This window comes from Staurois parvus, unplaced genomic scaffold (assembly GCF_062004578.1).
Source record: "Staurois parvus isolate SC_StPar_1 unplaced genomic scaffold, SC_StPar_1.0 ptg000843l, whole genome shotgun sequence".
NCBI classification, from domain to species: Eukaryota; Metazoa; Chordata; class Amphibia; order Anura; family Ranidae; genus Staurois; species Staurois parvus.
The window spans coordinates 167,664-188,858 of record NW_028318639.1 but is presented as its reverse complement, the minus strand read 5'-3'; the positions used below and the strand labels follow the sequence as shown (position 1 = coordinate 188,858).

The 21,195-nt window shown below is 47.4% G+C and overlaps 1 protein-coding gene across 1 annotated transcript; it reads right to left on the bottom strand.

The window, feature by feature from the left end:
• Nucleotides 1–788: 788 nt before the first annotated feature.
• On the bottom strand, nt 789–9,908 carry LOC149443601 (extracellular calcium-sensing receptor-like). Its single transcript, XM_089655507.1, has 4 exons — nt 9,087–9,908; nt 7,324–7,551; nt 5,881–6,004; nt 789–1,919 (listed from the first exon to the last, which is right to left on the bottom strand). Exons 1-4 carry the CDS (start codon nt 9,801–9,803, stop codon nt 1,003–1,005), a joined length of 1,986 nt encoding a protein of 661 aa, XP_089511633.1. The 5' UTR covers nt 9,804–9,908; the 3' UTR covers nt 789–1,002.
• Between the last annotated feature and the right edge of the window lie 11,287 nt (nt 9,909–21,195).

The window sequence follows — 21,195 nt, the reverse complement described above, 5'->3', positions numbered from 1 at the left end:
ATTCTTCTTTTCATTCTTCTCATTCTTCTTTTCATTTTTCTTCTTCTTCTTTTCATTCTTCTTCTTCTTCTTTTCATTCTTCTTCTTCTTCTTTTCATTCTTCTTTTCATTATTCTTCTCATTCTTCTTTTCATTCTTCTTCTGCTTCTTTTCATTCTTCTTCTTCTTCTTTTCATTCTTCTTTTCATTCTTCTTCTTCTTCTTTTCATTCTTCTTCTTCTTCTTTTCATTCTTCTTCTTCTTCTTCGTCGTGCCCCGTGACTGCCCAAATGAGTGAAGTGTGCGGTGATTCTAAGATCGACGGCACTCATCTGGATGTCATACTGACTGACAGTATTATTTCTCTTCCCCAGCAGACTCCAAGGGCATTTAAGTTAAAGGTACAGTGTTCAGCACTAATATAAAGGCTCTCTGAAGCCTAGAAACCCTTTTATAAGTTAAATTTGCAGCGAATAAATTCGCATCGAATCGAATTTCTTCCGCAAATTCGGCGAATCAGCCGAATCGAATTTTTGAATAATTCGCTCATCTCTAGTTGTAATAAAAGGCCGGTTTTGTTAACTCCATTTGTTGTCAGTGTGGTTACTTAGGTTGGGGGGTAGGTATTGTTTTAGTGGGACTTACAAGCCATCTTTAGTCCCCGGGTCTTCAGTGATGTTGCCTCAAACCCCTGCAGGGTATATCATTGGCATAGAGAGGATAATTCGGAAGTAAGGCCACAAACTTTTTTTTGCTTTTACGTAATTGCCTGACCATATTCATAACACAGAGGTAGGACAACGTTTAATAAATGTTTTCCTTTATTTCCCTGTATTGATATGAAATGTTCATGTAGTGGCTTCATAGTATGTATCAGGTTCATTATAAGGAGTAACATGCAGGTGAACAGATAAATTACAACAACACATTATTCATTGAGGTTCAACAGTGATTGAGGGTCTTTCTCAAAAGAGCTCACAATCTACAGAAATCTGAAAACCAAGTCACAGTTGGGCACGACTTTCATGTTTTTCTTCCAGTCTGATTCTTTGAAACCAAAAATTCTCGGGTGTTCATATGAGGTCTCAGAATGATAATATGACACTTAGGGGCAAAAATGCAGCACATTAGGCCAAGGCTGGATGAAAGAATGGCAAAAATTTCTACGGCTACCATGTACTTGCCCTTGGTGCTCACATAGGCCGGGATGAAGGAGATCCAAACACTTGTGAAGACCAACATGCTGAAGGTGATAAACTTTGTCTCATTAAAGCCATCGGGAAGGTTTCTAGCCAAGAAAGCGACCACAAGAGTCAAAATTGCCAAGAACCCCAAGAATCCTAGCATGATGTAGAAGAAGGTTATGGAGCTGTCCTTGCACTCCACCGTTATGACCCCTTTAGTAGCCTTTGTGTTCAGATTGGGAGATGATGGGTATTGTATCACCCAGGAAGCACAAATGACAGTTTGGATGCTCGATCCAACAGCAATCATTGAGTTGGGGATGGAAGAGCCAACCCATTTCCGAAGAGAGCTATTTGGCTTGGTGGCACTAAAAGCAATCACCACTGTAATGGTTTTGGCAAAGATGCATGACACGCAGAGAGAGAATATGATCCCAAATATAGCTTGCCGGATTAGACAGGTGATGGTGGTAGGGCGACCGATGAACAAAAAGGAACAAAGGAAGCAGAAGAGGAGAGCCACCAAGAGAAGGTAGCTAAGGCTGCGGTTGTTGGCTTTCACCAACGGAGTGTCACGGAAGCGAATAAATATGCCGAGAACTGAAACAGTCACTATGGAGCAGATGGTGGTGACAGCAGAAAGGGCCAGACCAAGAGGCTCCTCATAGGAGAGAAACTCAATCACCTTTGGTATACATTTCACACGGTTCTCATTGGACCATTGGTCTTCTGGGCACTGCATGCAGCCTGCTGCATCTGATTAAAAAAAAGGAGAATTATGAAGTAATTAATACATAGCATAACCAGTGGTGCAGAAATAGAGGTAGCAGATATGGGACCACATTCTTCGTTGGCCCTTTTTCTAGCCATGATCAAGAATGTCTCCACCATACACCACCATTATGATGGTGTGCTATTTATAATTAGTAACAAGAAAGAAAGGATAAGTAGCAAATATTAATAGGGAGACATGAAGATCTTAACGTAAGGCGCTCAAAATGATTTATTGTGATTCCACTGGGAAAGTCTCAGCGGTTGGTTCTTGATCCAGTTGTTCAGGTATGCTCTATCTGTCTGTGGCGTACCCCTTAGGGCCATTGATTTGTCCCAGATCCTTTTCCCAGGTTAGGGTGATAGCAGCCAGGCACACACATAGCAGTCACTCCTCTGGCTCAGGGAACAGTCTAGACCAGGGGTGTCAAACTCAATTTCATTGTGGGCCACTTCAGCATTCTGGTTGCCCTCAAAGGGCTGGTTGTATCTGTAGGACTAGATCAGCAATGGGCAAACTACGGCCCGGCGGACCTTTTAATCCGGCCCGTGGAGCGTGATACTGTCAGGATGGCTGTCAGGATGTGTGTAGGCGGGGCAGCGTGACGAACGTGAGGGGAGCTAGGCTCCTCTCGCAGTCCGCCCTGAAGACCGGAACGGCGCGGGAACACGGCGAGAGGAACGCGCGGAGCAAAGGTAAGTGAATTGACACAGGGGGGACTTGGCTTACTACTTGGGGGGGAATAGTACTATGGGGGATGAAATACTATATGAGGGATGAATTAATATGGGGAATGAATTACAATATGGGGGATGAATTACTATATGGGGGATGAATTAATATGGGGGATGAATTACTATATGGGGGATGAATTACTATATGGGGGATGAATTACTATGGGGGATGAATTACTATATGGGGGATGAATTACTATGGGGGATGAATTACTATATGGGGGATGAATTACTATATGGGGGATGAATTACTATGGGGGATGAATTACTATATGGGGGATGAATTACTATGGGGGATGAATTACTATATGGGGGATGAATTACTATATGGGGGATGAATTACTATATGGGGGATGTATTACTATATGGGGGATGAATTACTATATGGGGGATGAATTACTATATGGGGGATGAATTACTATGGGGGATGAATTACTATATGGGGGATGAATTACTATGGGGGATGAATTACTATATGGGGGATGAATTACTATGGGGGATGAATTACTATATGGGGGATGAATTACTATATGGGGGATGAATTACTATATGGGGGATGTATTACTATATGGGGGATGAATTACTATATGGGGGATGAATTACTATATGGGGGATGAATTACTATATGGGGATGAATTACTATATGGGGGATGAATTACTATATGGGGGATGAATTACTATATGGGGGATGAATTACTATGGGGGATGAATTACTATATGGGGGATGAATTACTATGGGGGATGAATTACTATATGGGGGATGAATTACTATATGGGGGATGTATTACTATATGGGGGATGAATTACTATATGGGGGATGAATTACTATATGGGGGATGAATTACTATATGAGGGATGAATTACTATGGGGGATGAATTACTATATGGGGGATGAATTACTATGGGGGATGAATTACTATATGGGGGATGAATTACTATGGGGGATGAATTACTATATGGGGGATGAATTACTATGGGGGATGAATTACTATATGGGGGATGAATTACTATATGAGGGATGAATTACTATGGGGGATGAATTACTATATGGGGGATGAATTACTATAGGGGGATGAATTACTATGGGGGATGAATTACTATATGGGGGATGAATTACTATATGGGGGATTAATTACTATGCTTACTATGGGGGAATATTACTATACTTACTATGGATGACACATACACATCATTCATCTACTCTTGGTCTGGCCCCCGGGTCCAATATATGAACCCATTGCGGCCCTCAAGTCAAAAAGTTTGCCCACCCCTGGTCTAGATGAATGTATCTACTCTTTATCATATTAAATGGTTGTCTCTGCATTAGATTATTACTGGTTTTAGTGATAATTTAAGCTGTGAAGGGTGGGTGCAGACCGCCATGGAGCCCACTCACACTCCTGTAGCGGGTTTCATCCACAAGACTCTTTTGTTGCCGACTGCTCAGACAGAACACGGTTCTGCCATGGTGGTCTGTCTTAGCTCTTTCCAATAAAGGTGCTGTCACCCTAGGACAGAAAGTCTGGTAGGACCATAAATCCCCCCTCACTTTTTTTTTTGCTAGAAAATTACTTAGAACCACCAAACATTATATATTTTTTTAGCAGAAACCCTAGAGAATAAAATGGCTACTGTTGCAATTTTTTATGTCACACAGTATTTGCGCAGGGGTTTTTCAAAGGTATTTATTTGGGGGGGGAACATTTTAATGAATTTTAATGCAAAAGAACGCAATATATATAACCCAATTTTTTGATAATATATAAAAGATGTTACATTGAGTAAGTAGGTACCTAACATTGCTCATTGATGGAGGTGGGGAGGGAAGGCTCATTGATGGAGGTGGGGAGGGAAGGCTCATTGATAGAGGTGGGGATGGAAGGCTCATTGACGGAGGTAGGGAGGGAAGTCTCATTGATGGAGGTGGGGACGGAAGGCTCATTGATAGAGGTGGGGAAGGAAGGCTTATTGATGGATGTGGGGAGGGCAGACTCATTGATAAAGGTGGGGAGGGGAGGGAAGACTCATTGATGGAGGTGTGGGGGAGACTCAGTGATGAAGGTGGGGAGGGAAGGCTCATTGATGAAGGTGGGGAGGGAAGGCTCACTGATGGAGGTGGGGAGGGTAGGCTCATTAATGAAGGTGGGGAGGGAAGACTCACTGATGGAGGTGGGGTGGGAAGACTCATTGATGGTGGTGGAGAGGGAAGGTTCATTGATGGAGATGTGGAGGAAAGTCTCATTGATGGAGATGTGGAGGAAGGGCTCATTGATGGAGGTGGGGGGAGAGAAGGCTCATTGATGAAGGTGGGGAGGGAAGGCTCACTGATGGAGGTGGGGAGGGTAGGCTCATTGATGAAGGTGGGAGGGAAGGCTCACTGATGGAGGTGGGGTGGGAAGACTCATTGATGGTGGTGGAGAGGGAAGGCTCATTGATGGAGATGTGGAGGAAAGTCTCATTGATGGAGATGTGGAGGAAAGTCTCATTGATGGAGATGTGGAGGAAAGTCTCATTGATGGAGATGTGGAGGAAGGGCTCATTGATAGAGGTGGGGGGGGGAGGCTCATTGATGGAGGTGAGGAGAGAAGGCTCATTGATGGAGGTGGGGAGGGAAGGTTCACTGATGCAGGGGGGGGAGGCTCATTGACGGATTTTATTTCTACTCTGTCTCTTAATTTTTTTTTAGCACTTTTATTCCTATCACAAGAAATGTAAAGATCCCTTGTGATAACATATAAGGGATATCAAGCGGCTGCAAAAAAAAGTTTGCAGCCAGTTTAGACCAGAAGTGACGTCATGACGTCACTCCAGTCCTCCTAGATCATAGAGCTGAGGAGATGATCTGGTTTCTCCCCACCTCTGCGACCAGCCACGTGAACTGCCGGTTCGGATCGCCCGAGAAACACTGGTGGCTGTGGGGGGATGACGCTTCCCGCTGCTTCTAAAAGCGATCCAGCGGCTAATCAGCCATGTGGATCACTTTTGTGAGACAGACAATCGCCGGCTGAAATAAAAATACAGTGATTATGGCATTTAGCTTCAGTCACAAACCCGCTAAATCAATGCAAAACTGCAACGTATATATATATTGCAGCTTGTATTTTTCCTTCCCTGGTTTCTTCCTCAGTATCCCCCCCCACCCCATCACCATGCTAATGGAATTTTTCAATTTTATTCATCAGAGTCCCAGTCTGCGTTGAGCTGAACATACCGGTCTGATTGGATATCTCTCCTTCGGAGCACGGGAAACAATCATAGCAGCAGAAGGGCTCGCCCTCCCGGGGGGCTTTCCAGAATCCGGGGAAGCAGCTTTCGCAGCACACGGAGGGTGGAGCCTAGAAAAGAACCGCATCTGTTAAATATCACATAACATTCTATCCTTCCCCCCCACCTCCATCATTTAGCCTTCCCTCTGCACCTTCATCAATGAGCCTTCCCTCCACCTTCATCAATGAGCCTTCCCTCCACCTTCATCAATGAGCCTTCCCCCCAACTTCATCAATTAATCTTCCCACCCATCTGCATCAATGAACCTTCCCCCCCACCTCCATCATTTAGCCTTCCCTCTGCACCTTCATCAATGAGCTTCCATCCCCACTTTTATCGATGAGCCTTCCCCTCCACCTTCATCAATGAGCCTTCCCCCCAACTCCATCAATTAATCTTCCCACCCATCTGCATCAATGAACCTTCCCCCCCACCTCCATCAGTTAGCCTTCACTCTGCACCTCCATCAATGAGCTTCCATCCCCACTTTTATCAATGAGCCTTCCCCTCCACCTCCATCAATGAGCCTTCCCTCCCCACCTTCATCAATGAGCCCCCCCCACCTCTATCAATGTATCTTCCCTCCCATCTGCATAAATGAGCCTTCCCCCCCCACCTCCATCATTTAGCCTTCCCTCTGCACCTCCATAAATGAGCTTCCATCCCCACATTTATTAATGAGCCTTCCCTCCCACCTCCATCAATGAGCCTTCCCTCCCCACCTCCATCAATGAGCCTTCCCTCCCCACCTCCATCAATGAGCCTTCCCTCCCCACCTCCATCAATGAGCCTTTCCTCCCCACCTCCATCAATGAGCCTTTCCTCCCCACCTCCATCAATGAGCCTTCCCTCCCCACCTCCATCAATGAGCCTTCCCTCCCCATTTCCATCAACGAGCCTTCCCTCTCCACCTCCAACAATGTGCCTTACCTCCCCATCTCCATCAATGGGCCTTACCTCCCCATCTCCATCAATGAGCCTTCCCTCCCCACCTCCATCAATGAACCTTGGCTCCCCATGACCCTCTCCCTGGTTAGCCGGTTTTCCTTCCTTGGACCACTTTTGGTTGGTCCTGACTGTAGACCAGGAACATCTCACAAGAGCTGCAGTTTTGGAGTTGCTCTGACCCAGTCATCCAGCCATCACAATTTGGTCCATGTCAAAGTCCCTCAAATCCTTACAATTGCCTAGTTTTTCTGCTTTCCACACATCAACTTCAGAGACAACATGTTCACCTGCTACCTAATATATCCCACCCACTTTCAGGTGCCACTGTAACGAGATAATCACTGTTATTCACTTTACCTGTCCGTGGTCAGAATGTTATGGCTGATCGGTGTATATTAGAACTAAAGGCGGTAAATGTTATCCCAAAGTTCTCCATTACCTTTGTGTATTTCTCTCCCCATGTGATGACCTTCTCATCTACAACCAGCTTCTGTCCATTGGGGCCCCAGTCATCGAAGATTCCAACTTTGACCAGTCCTCCCTTCAGATCCTGAGACATCTGCCAGTTCAGAACATCGTAGAGCCCCTTCAGTTCTCCTTTTTCATCGAACGCCACCCTCTCTCCATTGCTGTTCAGGAACTGCACATTCTTAACGTAGTGGAAAAGCTTAGAAGAAAGGTTACATCAGATATTAGACAGCGCCTAAGCTTCGGTGGAATTAAATCTTTTGATTTTGGTGGAATTGCCATTACTACGGAGAGAACCTCCAAACACAAATGGAAGTGTTCTTTTCAATAAAAGCACATTATCGTTTCTTGACATTTTTGTTGTGCTGACCTTCTCTAGGTTTTGAGTTGACAAATTCCTGCCATTTACAGCAAAAAATGTCTATGGTCCAAGTATGTAACTTTGCCCAGGTTGAGATAATGTCTTTGGTCTGCTGCAGGCAGGAGGAAGCATTTCCTCAATCTCCTCTCCCTCAGTGATCAGAGTGCAAGATTGTAATCTGCAAGTTACAAGGGAAAAGGCCACAATTTGCATGGGCACCAGGATTTACGTGATTCCACAAGTCAATCCAGGAAAGAGATGGTGACCCATCAGGTGCATGATGACTGAACAGGGAGGACTTGGATGGGAGACTTCATGTGCCTGGAGATAGACTCTAACAAAGACTTTCTTAACCTTTTTACTGCAGAGGAACCCTTTAAATCATCTCAAGATCTCAGGAAACCCTTGCAATGACCAATTCATTGGTGGTCAATGAAAAAAGAATGTCAGAATGCCACCCTCAGAGACAGCTAAAATGATCATTGGGTTCATGCAGATGGCTCTGCAAAGTGGTATTGGCCCTGGAACTATGCAGGCACCATCCAATCAAAGGTCACTCAGTGACAGCTCAAGGAACCCCTAGCAAACTCTAGAGGAACCTCAGGGTTCCATAGAACCCTGGTTGGGAATGGCTGCTCTAAAGGAATAAAACTTTCATGGTGTACAGCAGTGAACTACTAGGTTCTGGGGTCAATGCTGGTAGACCTCATGGCATTTCTTAATGGCATTTGCACCCTTTGATCATCAGTAACTAAAACTGTGTACATCTTCCAAGCTGCTATGATAGCACTTTACACCATGGCAAATCAAGGGTCACTCAGTCACAGCTCAAGGAACCCCCAGTAAACTCTGGAGGAACCTCAGGGCTCCATAGAACCCTGGTTGGGAATGGCATCTCTAAAAGAATAAAACTTTCATGGTGTACAGCAGTGAACTACTAGGTTCTGGGGTCAATGCTGGTAAACCTCATGGCATTTCTTAATGGCATTTGCACCCTTTGATCGTCAGTAACTAAACCGTGTACATCTAACAAGCTGCTATGATAGCACTTTACACCACGGAAAATCAAAGGTCACTCAGTCACAGCTCAAGGAACCACCAGCAAACTCTGGAGGAACCTCAGGGCTCCATAGAACCCTGGTTGGGAATGGCTGCTCTAAAGGAATAAAACTTTCATGGTGTACAGCAGTGAACTACTAGGTTCTGGGGTCAATGCTGGTAGACCTCATGGTATTTCTTAATGGCACTTGCACCCTTTGATCATCATTAACTAAAAATGTGTATATCTTCCAAGCTGCTATGACAGCACTTAACTATAGTTCTTTGTTTGTAAAATATTTTTTATAACTTGAAGGTTATTGAATTTAACGTACCTGCCATGGTTGAAAGTCCCTGAAGTTGGCACAAGATCCATTGAAAAATGGTCCCTTTCCAGACTTGCATGACATCATATCATGTAGTGCATGGGCAACGGCATGGACAGCATTGTAAACTGACACGGACAGACGAAAATTGGTTGTGTCATACACAGAGCTGTCCAGTTTCCTCAAATCCTCTCTACCAGAGCAGAAGGTTGTATTGACTCCATAAGTTGATGAATTTTCCCTCCACTTACATCCAAAGGCCTGCTCCCAGAATTCCTTAATAAATATGTCATTTGGATATTTGTCAGGATTTATAGTGTAAAGAAAGTCTTTAAAACCGGGAATATTTGAGCTGTACTTAGCGAGACCGATGGTGCCGTAAAGCGTTGCCCACAGTTCCTTTTGTGTAAAGACGGCTGAGGGCAGCCAACTTCCGACAGCAATCCAAATTTTTCCAATTATTTTGCTGACAGTGATGGCCTGAAAGAAAGGAATCAGCTCTGTGGCATAAGCATAGAGGACAATGACGTTGGTTTTTGTTTTGTGTATGGCACTGATGACGCCGTCAAGGCTTTCCTTGGTTGGCGGTGTTGGTAAGGTTTTGGCGAACGCAACACATATGCCTCTCTTAGCCATTTCTGTCCTCAGTTTCTGGCTGCCTTGGTCTCCGTAGTCATTATTGGAGGACACTATGCCAACCCAAGTCCAATTGTAATGCATGATCATCTGGACCACCGCCACAGGCTGCGAGTCTACAGTACCGACAGTCCTTACAAAAGAAGGGAATTGGATCTTATCAGCCAATGTTGGGAGGGCTGAGGCATAACTGATCTGCAAAAAAGGAAAATGAGGTGAAAGTTGAATATACTGAAGATATTCTGCAGATGTACTGCAGTGTCAAAGGCTCAGGCTTGCACCAGTAGGCATCAACAGCATCTAATGACACTGAGGTCCACACCAATCTGCACTCCCGCTGGCACCTGGAATGTGTGCCTGCCTGAGCCTGGGGTGCTAGGACTTTGTTGGGACTGTCAGATACCCAGGGTAACCAGAGCTGGCCAGAAGGACCCCACAATTATACTCTAGTTGCCAGCAGGAGTGCAGGACGGTGACATTCTGCCAAGGCATTGCCCCATCTGCTCCAACAGCTACAGTTTCACTGTCAAAGCAAACAAGAAACCAGGACCAGGCTGGAGGAAGGCTGTGGCCCAGTACCTGGCCACAGCCCATTGGTTAAGAACCACAGGTCTTCACTACCTGGGACTGACCCAGGTTAGAGCAGTTAAACAAGAACTGTGAAGAACTTCGGGACCCAACTTCTGCTGCTGTTTGCAAGTCAGATATTGAAAGAGAGGACTTTGAGGTCTTAGTGTAAAAGGAGCCTCAATAAATGGGGGTCTAAAACCACTACTTTAGATATTTATACATATGCCCGGGGAATTTAGGTTTTGTGCTGCCCTAGGCAACACAAAAATCGGCTCCCCCCCTCCACCCACAGAGAGACCCTGACACTGACAAACACCCCCCTCCCCCACAATAAGAGCCTTGCATTGACCAACAAACCACACCTCAGCCACAACCGAGAGAGCCTTCAGAGAGCCTTCCACTACCACCGTCCCATACACACTGGGAACCTCCCCCCACCCCGGCGAGAGAGAAGACACTCACCTTCACAGCTCCGAACATCCCCGGGAACAAGAGTCAGGCTCTGCATACACCATCAAGCAGCCCGCAGCCTCTCTCAGATCCCACCTGGTCCCCACGCTGCGTGTGTCCTTTCTTCCATGCCTTCTTTCGGGGAGCAGTGCTGCCCCCCTGAAAAATGCCACTGCCCCCCTGAAAAAATGCCGCCATAGGCATATGCCTTGTGGTAAATACACCCCTGCATATGCCCTTTATATCCATATTCTGCATGAAACATTTTTCGGTTACCTGAGGGAACTTTGTGAGTCCGAGTATGCGAGCGATAGCGACAGAACCAGAGGATGGAGAGTCGCCCACCACCGCGGACAGTTTAGGAGGCGTTGTCACACATCTGTAGTTGGGCACCTTGGATTGTTTCCCGGACAGGTAGCCCATGACGCTGTCCACAGCTGCAGCATCTGAGTAGCAGGAGTCATAAATCTCGTATCCTAACGTCACATTTTGCATCAGCAGAGGGTTTGAATTGATCTCATCGATGGCAAATAACATTGCAAGGACATACTGATATTTCTCAAAGTAGAACCTGCAAATTGAAGATCACAAAAGAGGTGCGATTTTCCACAACAAGAAGGATAAAGTGTAAGGTGACAATGTAGATAGGAGCCAATGAACCTACCAGGATGTCTGTGAGGAAACCCACCCAAGCACAGGAAGAAACTGCAAACTCCATGCAGGTAGTGTCTTGAATGGGTCTCAAACCAAGGAGGACTCTAGTGCTGCAAGGCAGGAATGCCAACCCTGTGCTCAAACTAAGGGCCAAGCCCAACCCCTGAAGAACACCCCCACACCCTAATCCCCCCTCCACCAAACTTTACACTTGGCACAATGCAGTCAGGCAAGTACCGTTCTCCTGGCCACCGCCAAACCCAGACACGTCCATCGGATTGCCAGGCAGAGAAGTGGGATTGGTCACTCCAGAGAACACATCTCCACTGCTCTAGAGTCCAGTGGCGGCATGCTTTACACCACGGCGTCTGCCGCTTTGCATTGCACTTGGTGATGGAAGGCTTGGATGCAGCTGCTCAGCCATGGAAACCCATTCCATGAAGCTCTCTACGCACTGTTGTTGGGCTCATCTGAAGGCCACACCAAGTTTGGAGGTCTTTAGCTATTGACTCTGCAGACAGTTGGCGACTTCTGCTCACTGTGCACTTCAGCATGCGCTGACCCCGCCCTGTCATGTGACGTGGCCTACCACTTGGTGGCTGAGTGGCTGTTGTTCCCAGTTGCTTCCACTTTGTTATAATCCCACTAACAGTTGAGCGTGGAATATTTAGTAGCCAGGAAATGTCACGGATGGACTTATTGCCCAGGTGACCACCTATCACGGGACCACGCTTGGAGTCACTGAGCTCCTGAGAGCGACCCATTCTTTCACCAATGTTTGTAGAAGCAGTCTGCATGCCTAGGGGCTTGATTGTATACACCTGTGTCCATGGAGGGGATTGGAACACCTGAATCACATGATATGGGGGGATTGGAACACCTGAATCACATGATATGGAGGGGATTGGAACACCTGAGTTACATGATTGGGAGGGGATTAGAACACCGGAATCACATGATTGGAGGGGATTGGAACATCTGAATCACATGATTTGGAGGGGATTGGAACGCCTGAATCACATGATTGAGAGGGGATTGGAACACCTGAATCACATGATATGGAGGGGATTGGAACACCTGAATCACATGATTGGGAGGGGATTGGAGCACCTGAATCACATGAATTGGAGGGGATTGGAACACCTGAATCACATGATTGGGAGGGGATTGGAACACCTGAATCACATAAATTGGAGGGGATTGGAACACCGGAATCACATGAATTGGAAGGGATTGGAGCACCTGAATCACATGATATGGAGGGAATTGGAGCACCTGAATCACATGAATTGGAGGGGATTAAAACACCTGAATCACGTGATTGGGAGGGGATTGCAACACCTGAATCACATGAATTGGAGGGGATTGGAACACCTGAATCACATGATTGGGAGGGGATTGGAACACCGGAATCACATGATAGGGAGGGGATTAGAACACCTGAATCACATGATATGGAGGGGATTGGAGCACCTGAATCACATGAATTGGAGGGGATTGAAACACCTGAATCACATGATTGGGAGGGGATTGGAACACCTGAATCACATGAATTGGAGGGGATTGGAACACCTGAATCACATGATTGGGAGGGGATTGGAACACCTGAATCACATGATAGGGAGGGGATTAGAACACCTGAATCACATGATATGGAGGGGATTGGAACACCAGAATCACATAAATTGAAGGGATTGGAACACCGGAATCACATGAATTGGAGGGGATTGGAACACCTGAATCACATGAATTGGAGGGGATTGAAACACCTGAATCACATGATATGGAGGGGACTGGAACACCTGAATCACATGATATGGAGGGGATTGGAACACCTGAATCACATGAATTGGAGGGGATTGGAACACCTGAATCACATGATTGGGAGGGGATTGGAACACCTGAATCACATGATAGGGAGGGGATTAGAACACCTGAATCACATGATATGGAGGGGATTGGAACACCGGAATCATATGAATTGGAGGGGATTGGAACACCGGAATCACATGAATTGGAGGGGATTGGAACACTGGAATCACATGAATTGGAGGGGATTGGAACACCTGAATCACATGATATGGAGGGGATTGGAACACCTGAATCACATGATATGGAGGGGATTGGAACACCTGAATCACATGATATGGAGGGGATTGGAACACCTGAATCACATGAATTGGAGGGGATTGGAACACCTGAATCACATGAATTGGAGGGGATTGGAACACCTGAATCACATGAATTGGAGGGGATTGGAACACCTGAATCACATGAATTGGAGGGGATTGGAACACCTGAATCACATGAATTGGAGGGGATTGGAACACCTGAATCACATGAATTGGAGGGGATTGGAACACCTGAATCACATGATATGGAGGGGATTGGAACACCTGAATCACATGAATTGGAGGGGATTGGAACACCTGAATCACATGAATTGGAGGGGATTGGAATACCTGAATCACATGAATTGGAGGGGATTGGAACACCTGAATCACATGAATTGGAGGGGATTGGAACACCTGAATCACATGAATTGGAGGGTGGGGACAATACTTGGGGCAATATACTGTATAATTATTAGTAAAATTTATAAAGTCTTTTATTTTCTTTTTTACTTGGGAGGATAAAAAAAGTAAAATAATTCCTCACTTCTCACAGGTTCTGCGTGGAGGTTTCTCCTTATATTTCAGCGTTTGTTTCACCGTTTTTTCATGCACTGGAATGAGTCCACCAATAATGATTTCTCCTTCGTGGGGGTAAGCGGGTAGCGGCTGCTCGGAGCGCTGGCATTGGGACAAAGCCTGCGACATTTTCACCATTGTCATTACAGTGATCCATACATGTTGTATCATCATAAGCTGCAGATGCCTAAAAGGAGGAACAACGGCATTCAAATATAAAATCGCTGCCAGACTGATTCATACAATTCACAACAGTATGAACTGCAAAAATCATGAAGAAGGGATCTAAGGCATCCAAAAAAACTTGCACCTTTTATAACTAAAACCCCCCCATCTGGGTGATCTCTGTACATTGCAGGGATTGTAACAAACTTTGCGGCAGATTCCGACCTTTTGCTTTTCTGAAGAAATATCTCTTTGTTTCCGCGTGTCCTGTGCAGACTGATTCAGAATGGGAGGGGTCTGGTTACGGAATGGGAGGGTCTGGTTACTGAATGGGAGGGGTCTGGTTCATTATAATCACCAGGCACACTCCCAGTACTCTGATGAGGAAAGCTGCGGGGTCTGCATCCCTTTGGAAGTATTTAACCCTTGGCGGGGGTCTCACCAAACCTGAACTTCTTATTGCAGGGGATGCCTAAAATCTGACTTGTATCTTAGCACAGACTTCTGGGAGAATCATTGAGCCAATGACACAAGCGGGAAGTGACATTTTGAAGGTCGGTCTACAGAATGCCTCCAAGTTGTCGTTTATGTTTGACGTTTTTCAGCCTCCCCCTTACAGCCGGCCAGCAGTTCGTAGTGCCGATAGGATTTGACAGTCTTTATTGAGGCTTAACATAGGTCTCCTATTGTGTCTCATCATGATTCTGATGCCATCCCCCGCTCGAGGCCTGAGGAAGATGGAGGACGTGACCCTGAAACGCGTTGCCTGCACCCCTACACATCGAATATTTCAGAGTCCTCTGAGCGACATGAACCCTTGTGATTGGCACTCCTCCATACCCACCCCAGAGCTTATCATCTGAGCACCCTTTCTGTCAGGATCAGGAAGGCAGCAGCAGGGCCGGGACAAGGGGTGGGCAGGAGGGGCAGCTGCCCTGTGCACTGTGGTATCATGTGAGGTGGGGCACTATGAGGAGATTGGGGGGAGGGGATTTGTGTTGGGAGGGAGAATTTGGGGGCAGCAGGTGGTAAGAATTGTTCTTGAGGGGGAAATTTGGGATGAGGGGTGTGGAAGGGGTGATTCGGGGGGATTGTGTTAGGAGAAGGAGGGGGAAGATGATTTGCACTAGGAGGGGGGATTTGGGGAGGGTTGTGCTAGAAAGAGTGATACGGTAGAGGGGGAAGGGGGTTTGTGCTAGTAGGGATGACTGGGGGGGGGGGATTTGTCCTAGGAGGGGAAATTTGAGGGGGGGGTTGTGCTAGGATGGGGGATTGAAGAGGGAATTTGTGCTGAGGGGGGATTTGGGGAGAGTTGTGCTAGAAAAAATGATGTGGTAGAGGGGGAAGGGGATTTGTGCTAGAAGGGATGACTGGAGGGGATCTGTCCTAGGAGGGGAAATTTGAGGAGGGGAGGGATTTGTGCTATTAGGGATCTCTTGGGGGGGCATTTGACCTAAGAGGGGAAATTTGAGGGGGGGGGGGGGGATTTGTGCTAGGATGGGGGCTTGAGGAGGGAATTTGTGATGAGAGGGGGGATTTGGGGAGGGTTGTGCTAGAAAAAGTGATATGGTAGAGGGGGAAGGGGATTTGTGCTGGTAGAGATGATTGGTGGGGGGGGGGATTTGTGCTAGGAGGGGAAATTTGAGGGGTAGAGGATTGGGGATAGGAGGGTTTGAGCTGGGGGATAGGGGGAAAAGATTTGTGCTGGAAGGGGGGATTTTGGCAGGGGGCAGATTTGTCCTAGGAAGAGGGGAATTTATAATTGGGTTTTTTGGGGGTTTTTTGCTGGGGAGCGATTTTTACTGACACATAATGCCCATACATCCTGCAGGATGGGGGGAGGGCAGTTTGCCATGTTTGCTTTGGGCTCTAGATTATTTTGTCCCGGCGCTGGGTAGCAGCCTAGGATGAGAACCAGGTCCACCCAAAACTATGCATTCACCACCAATCAACTTCCTTGGAGGAACATTAGAGCAAATGCTGCTGTCTCATCTCCACCGTAAACTGTCTCTGTACAGCGCATCGACTTTCTGCAAAGCTCAGGATAATTCGTCTATATATTTTTGTCTGGTTGTGGCGATTGATTCTCACCTCCTTTTGCCTTTCTGTGATCGGAGAATCAATCATCCTTTATGACTTTGGCCTGTGTCTGTGGCTGGTCTTTTTTGACCAACATCTCCGCACCCAATTCATGTGATCCTTATCAGTTCCTAAATGGGGCGGAGATGAGTTGCTCATTTTATCATCTCCCTATAAATTTAGACCAGCTCATGGGGGAGGTCACAGACGGGGTGGCATTTTCTGAAGGAGTGTGAAGAAGCAGGAAGATACAACAAGGAACTCTACTGCATGCTGGATGGACTGCAAGCAAGCACCCAGGGAAACATCTCCTACAAGTCTGAGCCCCACTCCTTCTACCTGTTAATATGCTGCCTCTACTCCTCCTTTTCATATTACTATCCTGTGTTCCCAAAATCTCATCTCTTTACTCCTCTGCTCCACCTCAAAGCTTCTACATCTCACCCTCACTGCTACCATATCCCTGCTACTGCTCTCATCACCTTCTGCTGATACTTTATGCACCTGCTGACCCAAACACCAGGACAGGAAGGCATGTACACTCATATGCATCCCGCTCCCACCTTACTTTCCTCAACCTCCTTCTCCTAACCTCTGGGGATATCTCCCCAAACCCTGGTCCTCCAGTATCTCACCCCCACACCAGGCAGCTCCTTCTCCTAACCTCTGGGGATATCTCCCCAAACCCTGGTCCTCCACTATCTCACCCCCACACCAGGCACCCTCCTTCTCCTAACCTCTGGGGATATCTCCCCAAACCCTGGTCCTCCAGTATCTCACCCCCACACCAGGCACCCTCCTTCTTCTCCTAACCTCTGGGGATATCTCCCCAAACCCTGGTCCTCCAGTATCTCACCCCCACACCAGGCACCCTCCTTCTTCTCCTAACCTCTGGGGATATCTCCCCAAACCCTGGTCCTCCAGTATCTCACCCCTACACCAAGCACCCTCCTTCTTCCCCTAACCTGTGGAAATATCTCCCGAAACCCTGGTCCTCTAGTATTTCACCCCCACACCAGGCACCCTCCTTCTCCTAACCTCTGGGGATATGTCCCCAAACCCTGGTCCTCCACTAGCTCACCCCCACACCAGGCACCCTCCTTTTTCCTAACCTCAGGGGATATCTCCCCAAACTCTGGTCCTCCAGTATCTCACCCCCACACCAGGCACCCTCCTTTTCCTAACCTCAGGGGATATCTCCCCAAACCCTTGTCCTCCAGTATCTCACCCCCACACCAGGCACCCTCCTTCCTCCAGGAATATCTGCAATCCACTCAATTTAATCTCTATCCCTGTGCTCCTAAAAACCACCCTCCCTTTTTCATGTGCACTCTGGAATGTCCGCTCTGTCTGTAATAAGCTCACCTCCGTTCATAACCTTTTTGTCTCCCGCTCCCTTAGCCCCTAGCAATTACAGAAACCTGGCTTCAGGCATCAGATCCTGCTTCTCCCGCAGCACTTTCCCATGGAGGCCTTCTCTGGACCCACTCACCCAGACCCAGTGGTCAGAAAGGAGGTGGAGTTGGTTTTCTTCTATCCCCACTGAGCACCTTTCAAGTCCTCCCTAACCCTCACCTCTTTATCCTTCTCTTCTTTCGAGACTCGCTGCATCCAGCTGTTTTCTCCCATTTCTCTGAGGATTGCAGTGATCTATCAGACTCCTGGACCCGTGTCTTGCTTTCTTGATGACTTATCTGCCTGGCTACCCTACTTTCTCTCCTCTGAAATACCCACTATCTTTCTTGGAGATTTTAACATCCCTATTAATGTAAACAACCCGGCTACATCCCAACTCTTCAACCCAACCTCATCTTTTGCCTGAACACAATGGACACGGTCCTCCACTCACTCATGATGGGAATACATCAGACCTTGTTTTCTCCCATCTTTGTACTCCCTACAACCTCAAACACCCCCTTTCCTGTCTCTGATCACAATCTCATCACCTTCAGTGTCCTCATCTTCAAACACCTATCCCTCCGAACAGCAAACCATTACCCGCAGAAACCTTCACAACTTTAACCTTTCTCTATTCCACTCTGCAACTGACCTCCTCTATGACAGAATCTCCCCCCTGTCCTGCCCTGACCTGGCCACTGCTGTCTACCACAGTTCGCTTTCATCCACATTAGACTCACTTGCTCTTCTAACTACACGAAGTACCAGGCCCTGACCGTTACAACCTTGGCAGACTGACCACACCAGAAATCTTAAACGCTGGAGCGACTGTGGCATAAAACCAAATCTCAGCAAGCATTCACCCGATATAAATCTGCTTTCTTCACATACAAGTCCTCCCTCCATGCTGCCAAAAAAGCCCACTTTGTCACTCTTAATACCTTGTCATCCAGTCCTCATCGTCTCTTCTTTACTTTTAACTCTCTACTTTCTCCACCTCCACCCAGCACCTTGCTCACTGCTTACAAGATTGAAAATCATTTCAAAAACAAGATCGACGCAATTCGTAGGGGCATCTCCACTGCACGGACATCCATCCCACTTAATATACCTTATAATAAACCTCCCTCAATACTTTCAATGGCCACTACTCCGTACTCATCCCAACCAATGGCCACTACTCTGTACTCATCCCAACCAATGGCCACTACTCCGTACTCATCCCAACCAATGGCCACTGCTCCGTACTCATCCCAACCAATGGCCACTGCTCCGTACTCATCCCAACCAATGGCCACTGCTCCGTACTCATCCCAACCAATGACCACTACTCCGTACTCATCCCAACCAATGGCCATTACTCCGTACTCCTCCCAACCAATGGCCATTACTCCGTACTCCTCCCAACCAATGGCCATTACTCCGTACTCCTCCCAACCAATGGCCACTACTCCGTACTCCTCCCAACCAATGGCCGCTACTCCGTACTCCTCCCAACCAATGGCCGCTACTCCGTACTCCTCCCAACCAATGGCCGCTACTCCGTACTCCTCCCAACCAATGGCCGCTACTCCGTACTCATCCCAACCAATGGCCGCTACTCCGTACTCATCCCAACCAATGGCTGCTACTACATACTCTTACTACTTGACCTCTCTGTGGATTTTGATAGTGTTGATCATCCCCTCCTCCTCAAAAAAACTCCACTCTCTTGGCCTCCGACACTCTGCTCTCTCCTGGTTCTCCTCCTACCTATTGCAGTGCTCCTTCAGCGTTACCCAGGGGTGTATTTACCACAAGGCAAACAAGGCATTTGCCTAGGGTGGCATTTTTCAGGGGGGGCAGCACTGCCTCTTGGAAGAAGGGACACAAGCAGCATGGGGACCTGGTGGGTTTCAAGGGATGCTGTGGGTTTCATGATGGTGTATGCACAGCCCGATTCTCGTTCCTGGGTATGTCTGGAACTGTGAAGCTGAGTGTCTTTCTCTCTCTTGCCATGGGGGATGGTGGTTGGTGTATGGGGGGCAGTGGTAGTGGAAGGTTCGGGTGGAGAGCAGGGGTGTTCTTGGTCAATGTCAGGCTCTTTCTGTGGGGGGGCGCCAATGTTTGTGTTTCCTAGGGCAGTACAAAACCTAAATACACTACTGGCATTACCTATAACTTTGGCTCCTCCTCTCCACTCCCTCTTTCTGTAGAGGTCCCTCAAGGTTCTGTCCTTGGACTCCTTCTCTTCTCCATCTACACCTCCTCCCTTGGTCACTTGATAAACTCCCATGGCTTTACCATCTCTATGCTGATGACACACAAATCTATCTTTCTCCTCCTCACCTCACCCCTTCAGTCTCCTCCTCACCTCACCCCTTCAGTCTCCTCCTCACCTCACCCCTTCAGTCTCCTCCTCACCTCACCCCTTCAGTCTCCTCTCGCATTACTAACCTACTAAGTGACATATCGGCATGGATGTCACTCCACTTCCTCAAACTCAATCTTTCGAAAACAGAGCTCCTAGTATTCCTTTCAGCCCGTGCCCCCTCCCATGACTTCTCCATCAAGATCAATAACACAATCATCAGTCCCTCCCCTGATGCCAGGGTACTAGGTGTAATCCTAGACTCCCACCTGTCCTTTCAGCCCGAAATCCAGTCGCTATCCAAATCTTGTAGACTTCACCTCTGCAACATCTCCAAGATACGCCCGTTCCTAAGCTCGGAAACCACTAAGCAACTTATTCACTCCCTGGTTATCGCTCGCCTTGACTATTGTAACTCCCTCCTCATTGGTCAACCTCATCGCAGGCTATCCCCTCTTCAATCTATCATGAATGCTGCTGCCAGACTCATCCACCTTACCAACCGTTCTGTATCTGCCACCCCTCTCTGCCAATCCCTCCACTGGTCTCCAGTCAGTGTCCTCCACCCCTCTCTGCCAATCCCTCCACTGGTCTCCACTCAGTGTCCGCCACCCCTCTCTGCCAATCCCTCCACTGGTCTCCACTCAGTGTCCTCTATTCCTCTCTGCCAATCCCTTTGCTGGTCTCCACTCAGTGTCCTCCACTCCTCTCTGCCAATCCCTTTGCTGGTCTCCACTCAGTGTCCTCCACCCCTCTCTGCCGATCCTTCCACTGGCTTCCCATTGCCCAATGGATAAAATTCAAAACATTAACAATAACATATAAAGCCATTTATAACTCCGCCCCAAATTACATCACCAATCTTGTCTCCAAATATCACCCAAACTGTACTCTCCCCTCCTCTCACGACCTCTTGCTCTCTAGCTCCCTTGTCTCCTCCTCCCATGCTCATCTCCAGGACTTCTCCAGAGCCTCCCCCATCCTCTGGAACTCTCTACTCCAATTAATCAGACTATTGCCTACTCTGCTCACTTTTAGGCGATCTCTGAAAACCGATCTCTTCAGGGAAGCCTATCCTGCCCTCAGCTAATAATGGAATCTTCTACTCCTCCTACCAGTCCATCCC

Coding starts and splice junctions, on each gene's coding strand:
- LOC149443601 (XM_089655507.1), bottom strand. CDS start 9,803: ATGATCATGCATTACAATTGGACTTGGGTTGGCATAGTGTCCTCCAAT. Junction 7,552..9,086: donor GGGACTTTCAACCATGGCAG/GTACGTTAAATT, acceptor CTTTCTTCTAAG/CTTTTCCACTACGTTAAGAA. Junction 1,920..5,880: donor AGAGATATCCAATCAGACCG/GTATGTTCAGCT, acceptor TTTTTTAATCAG/ATGCAGCAGGCTGCATGCAG.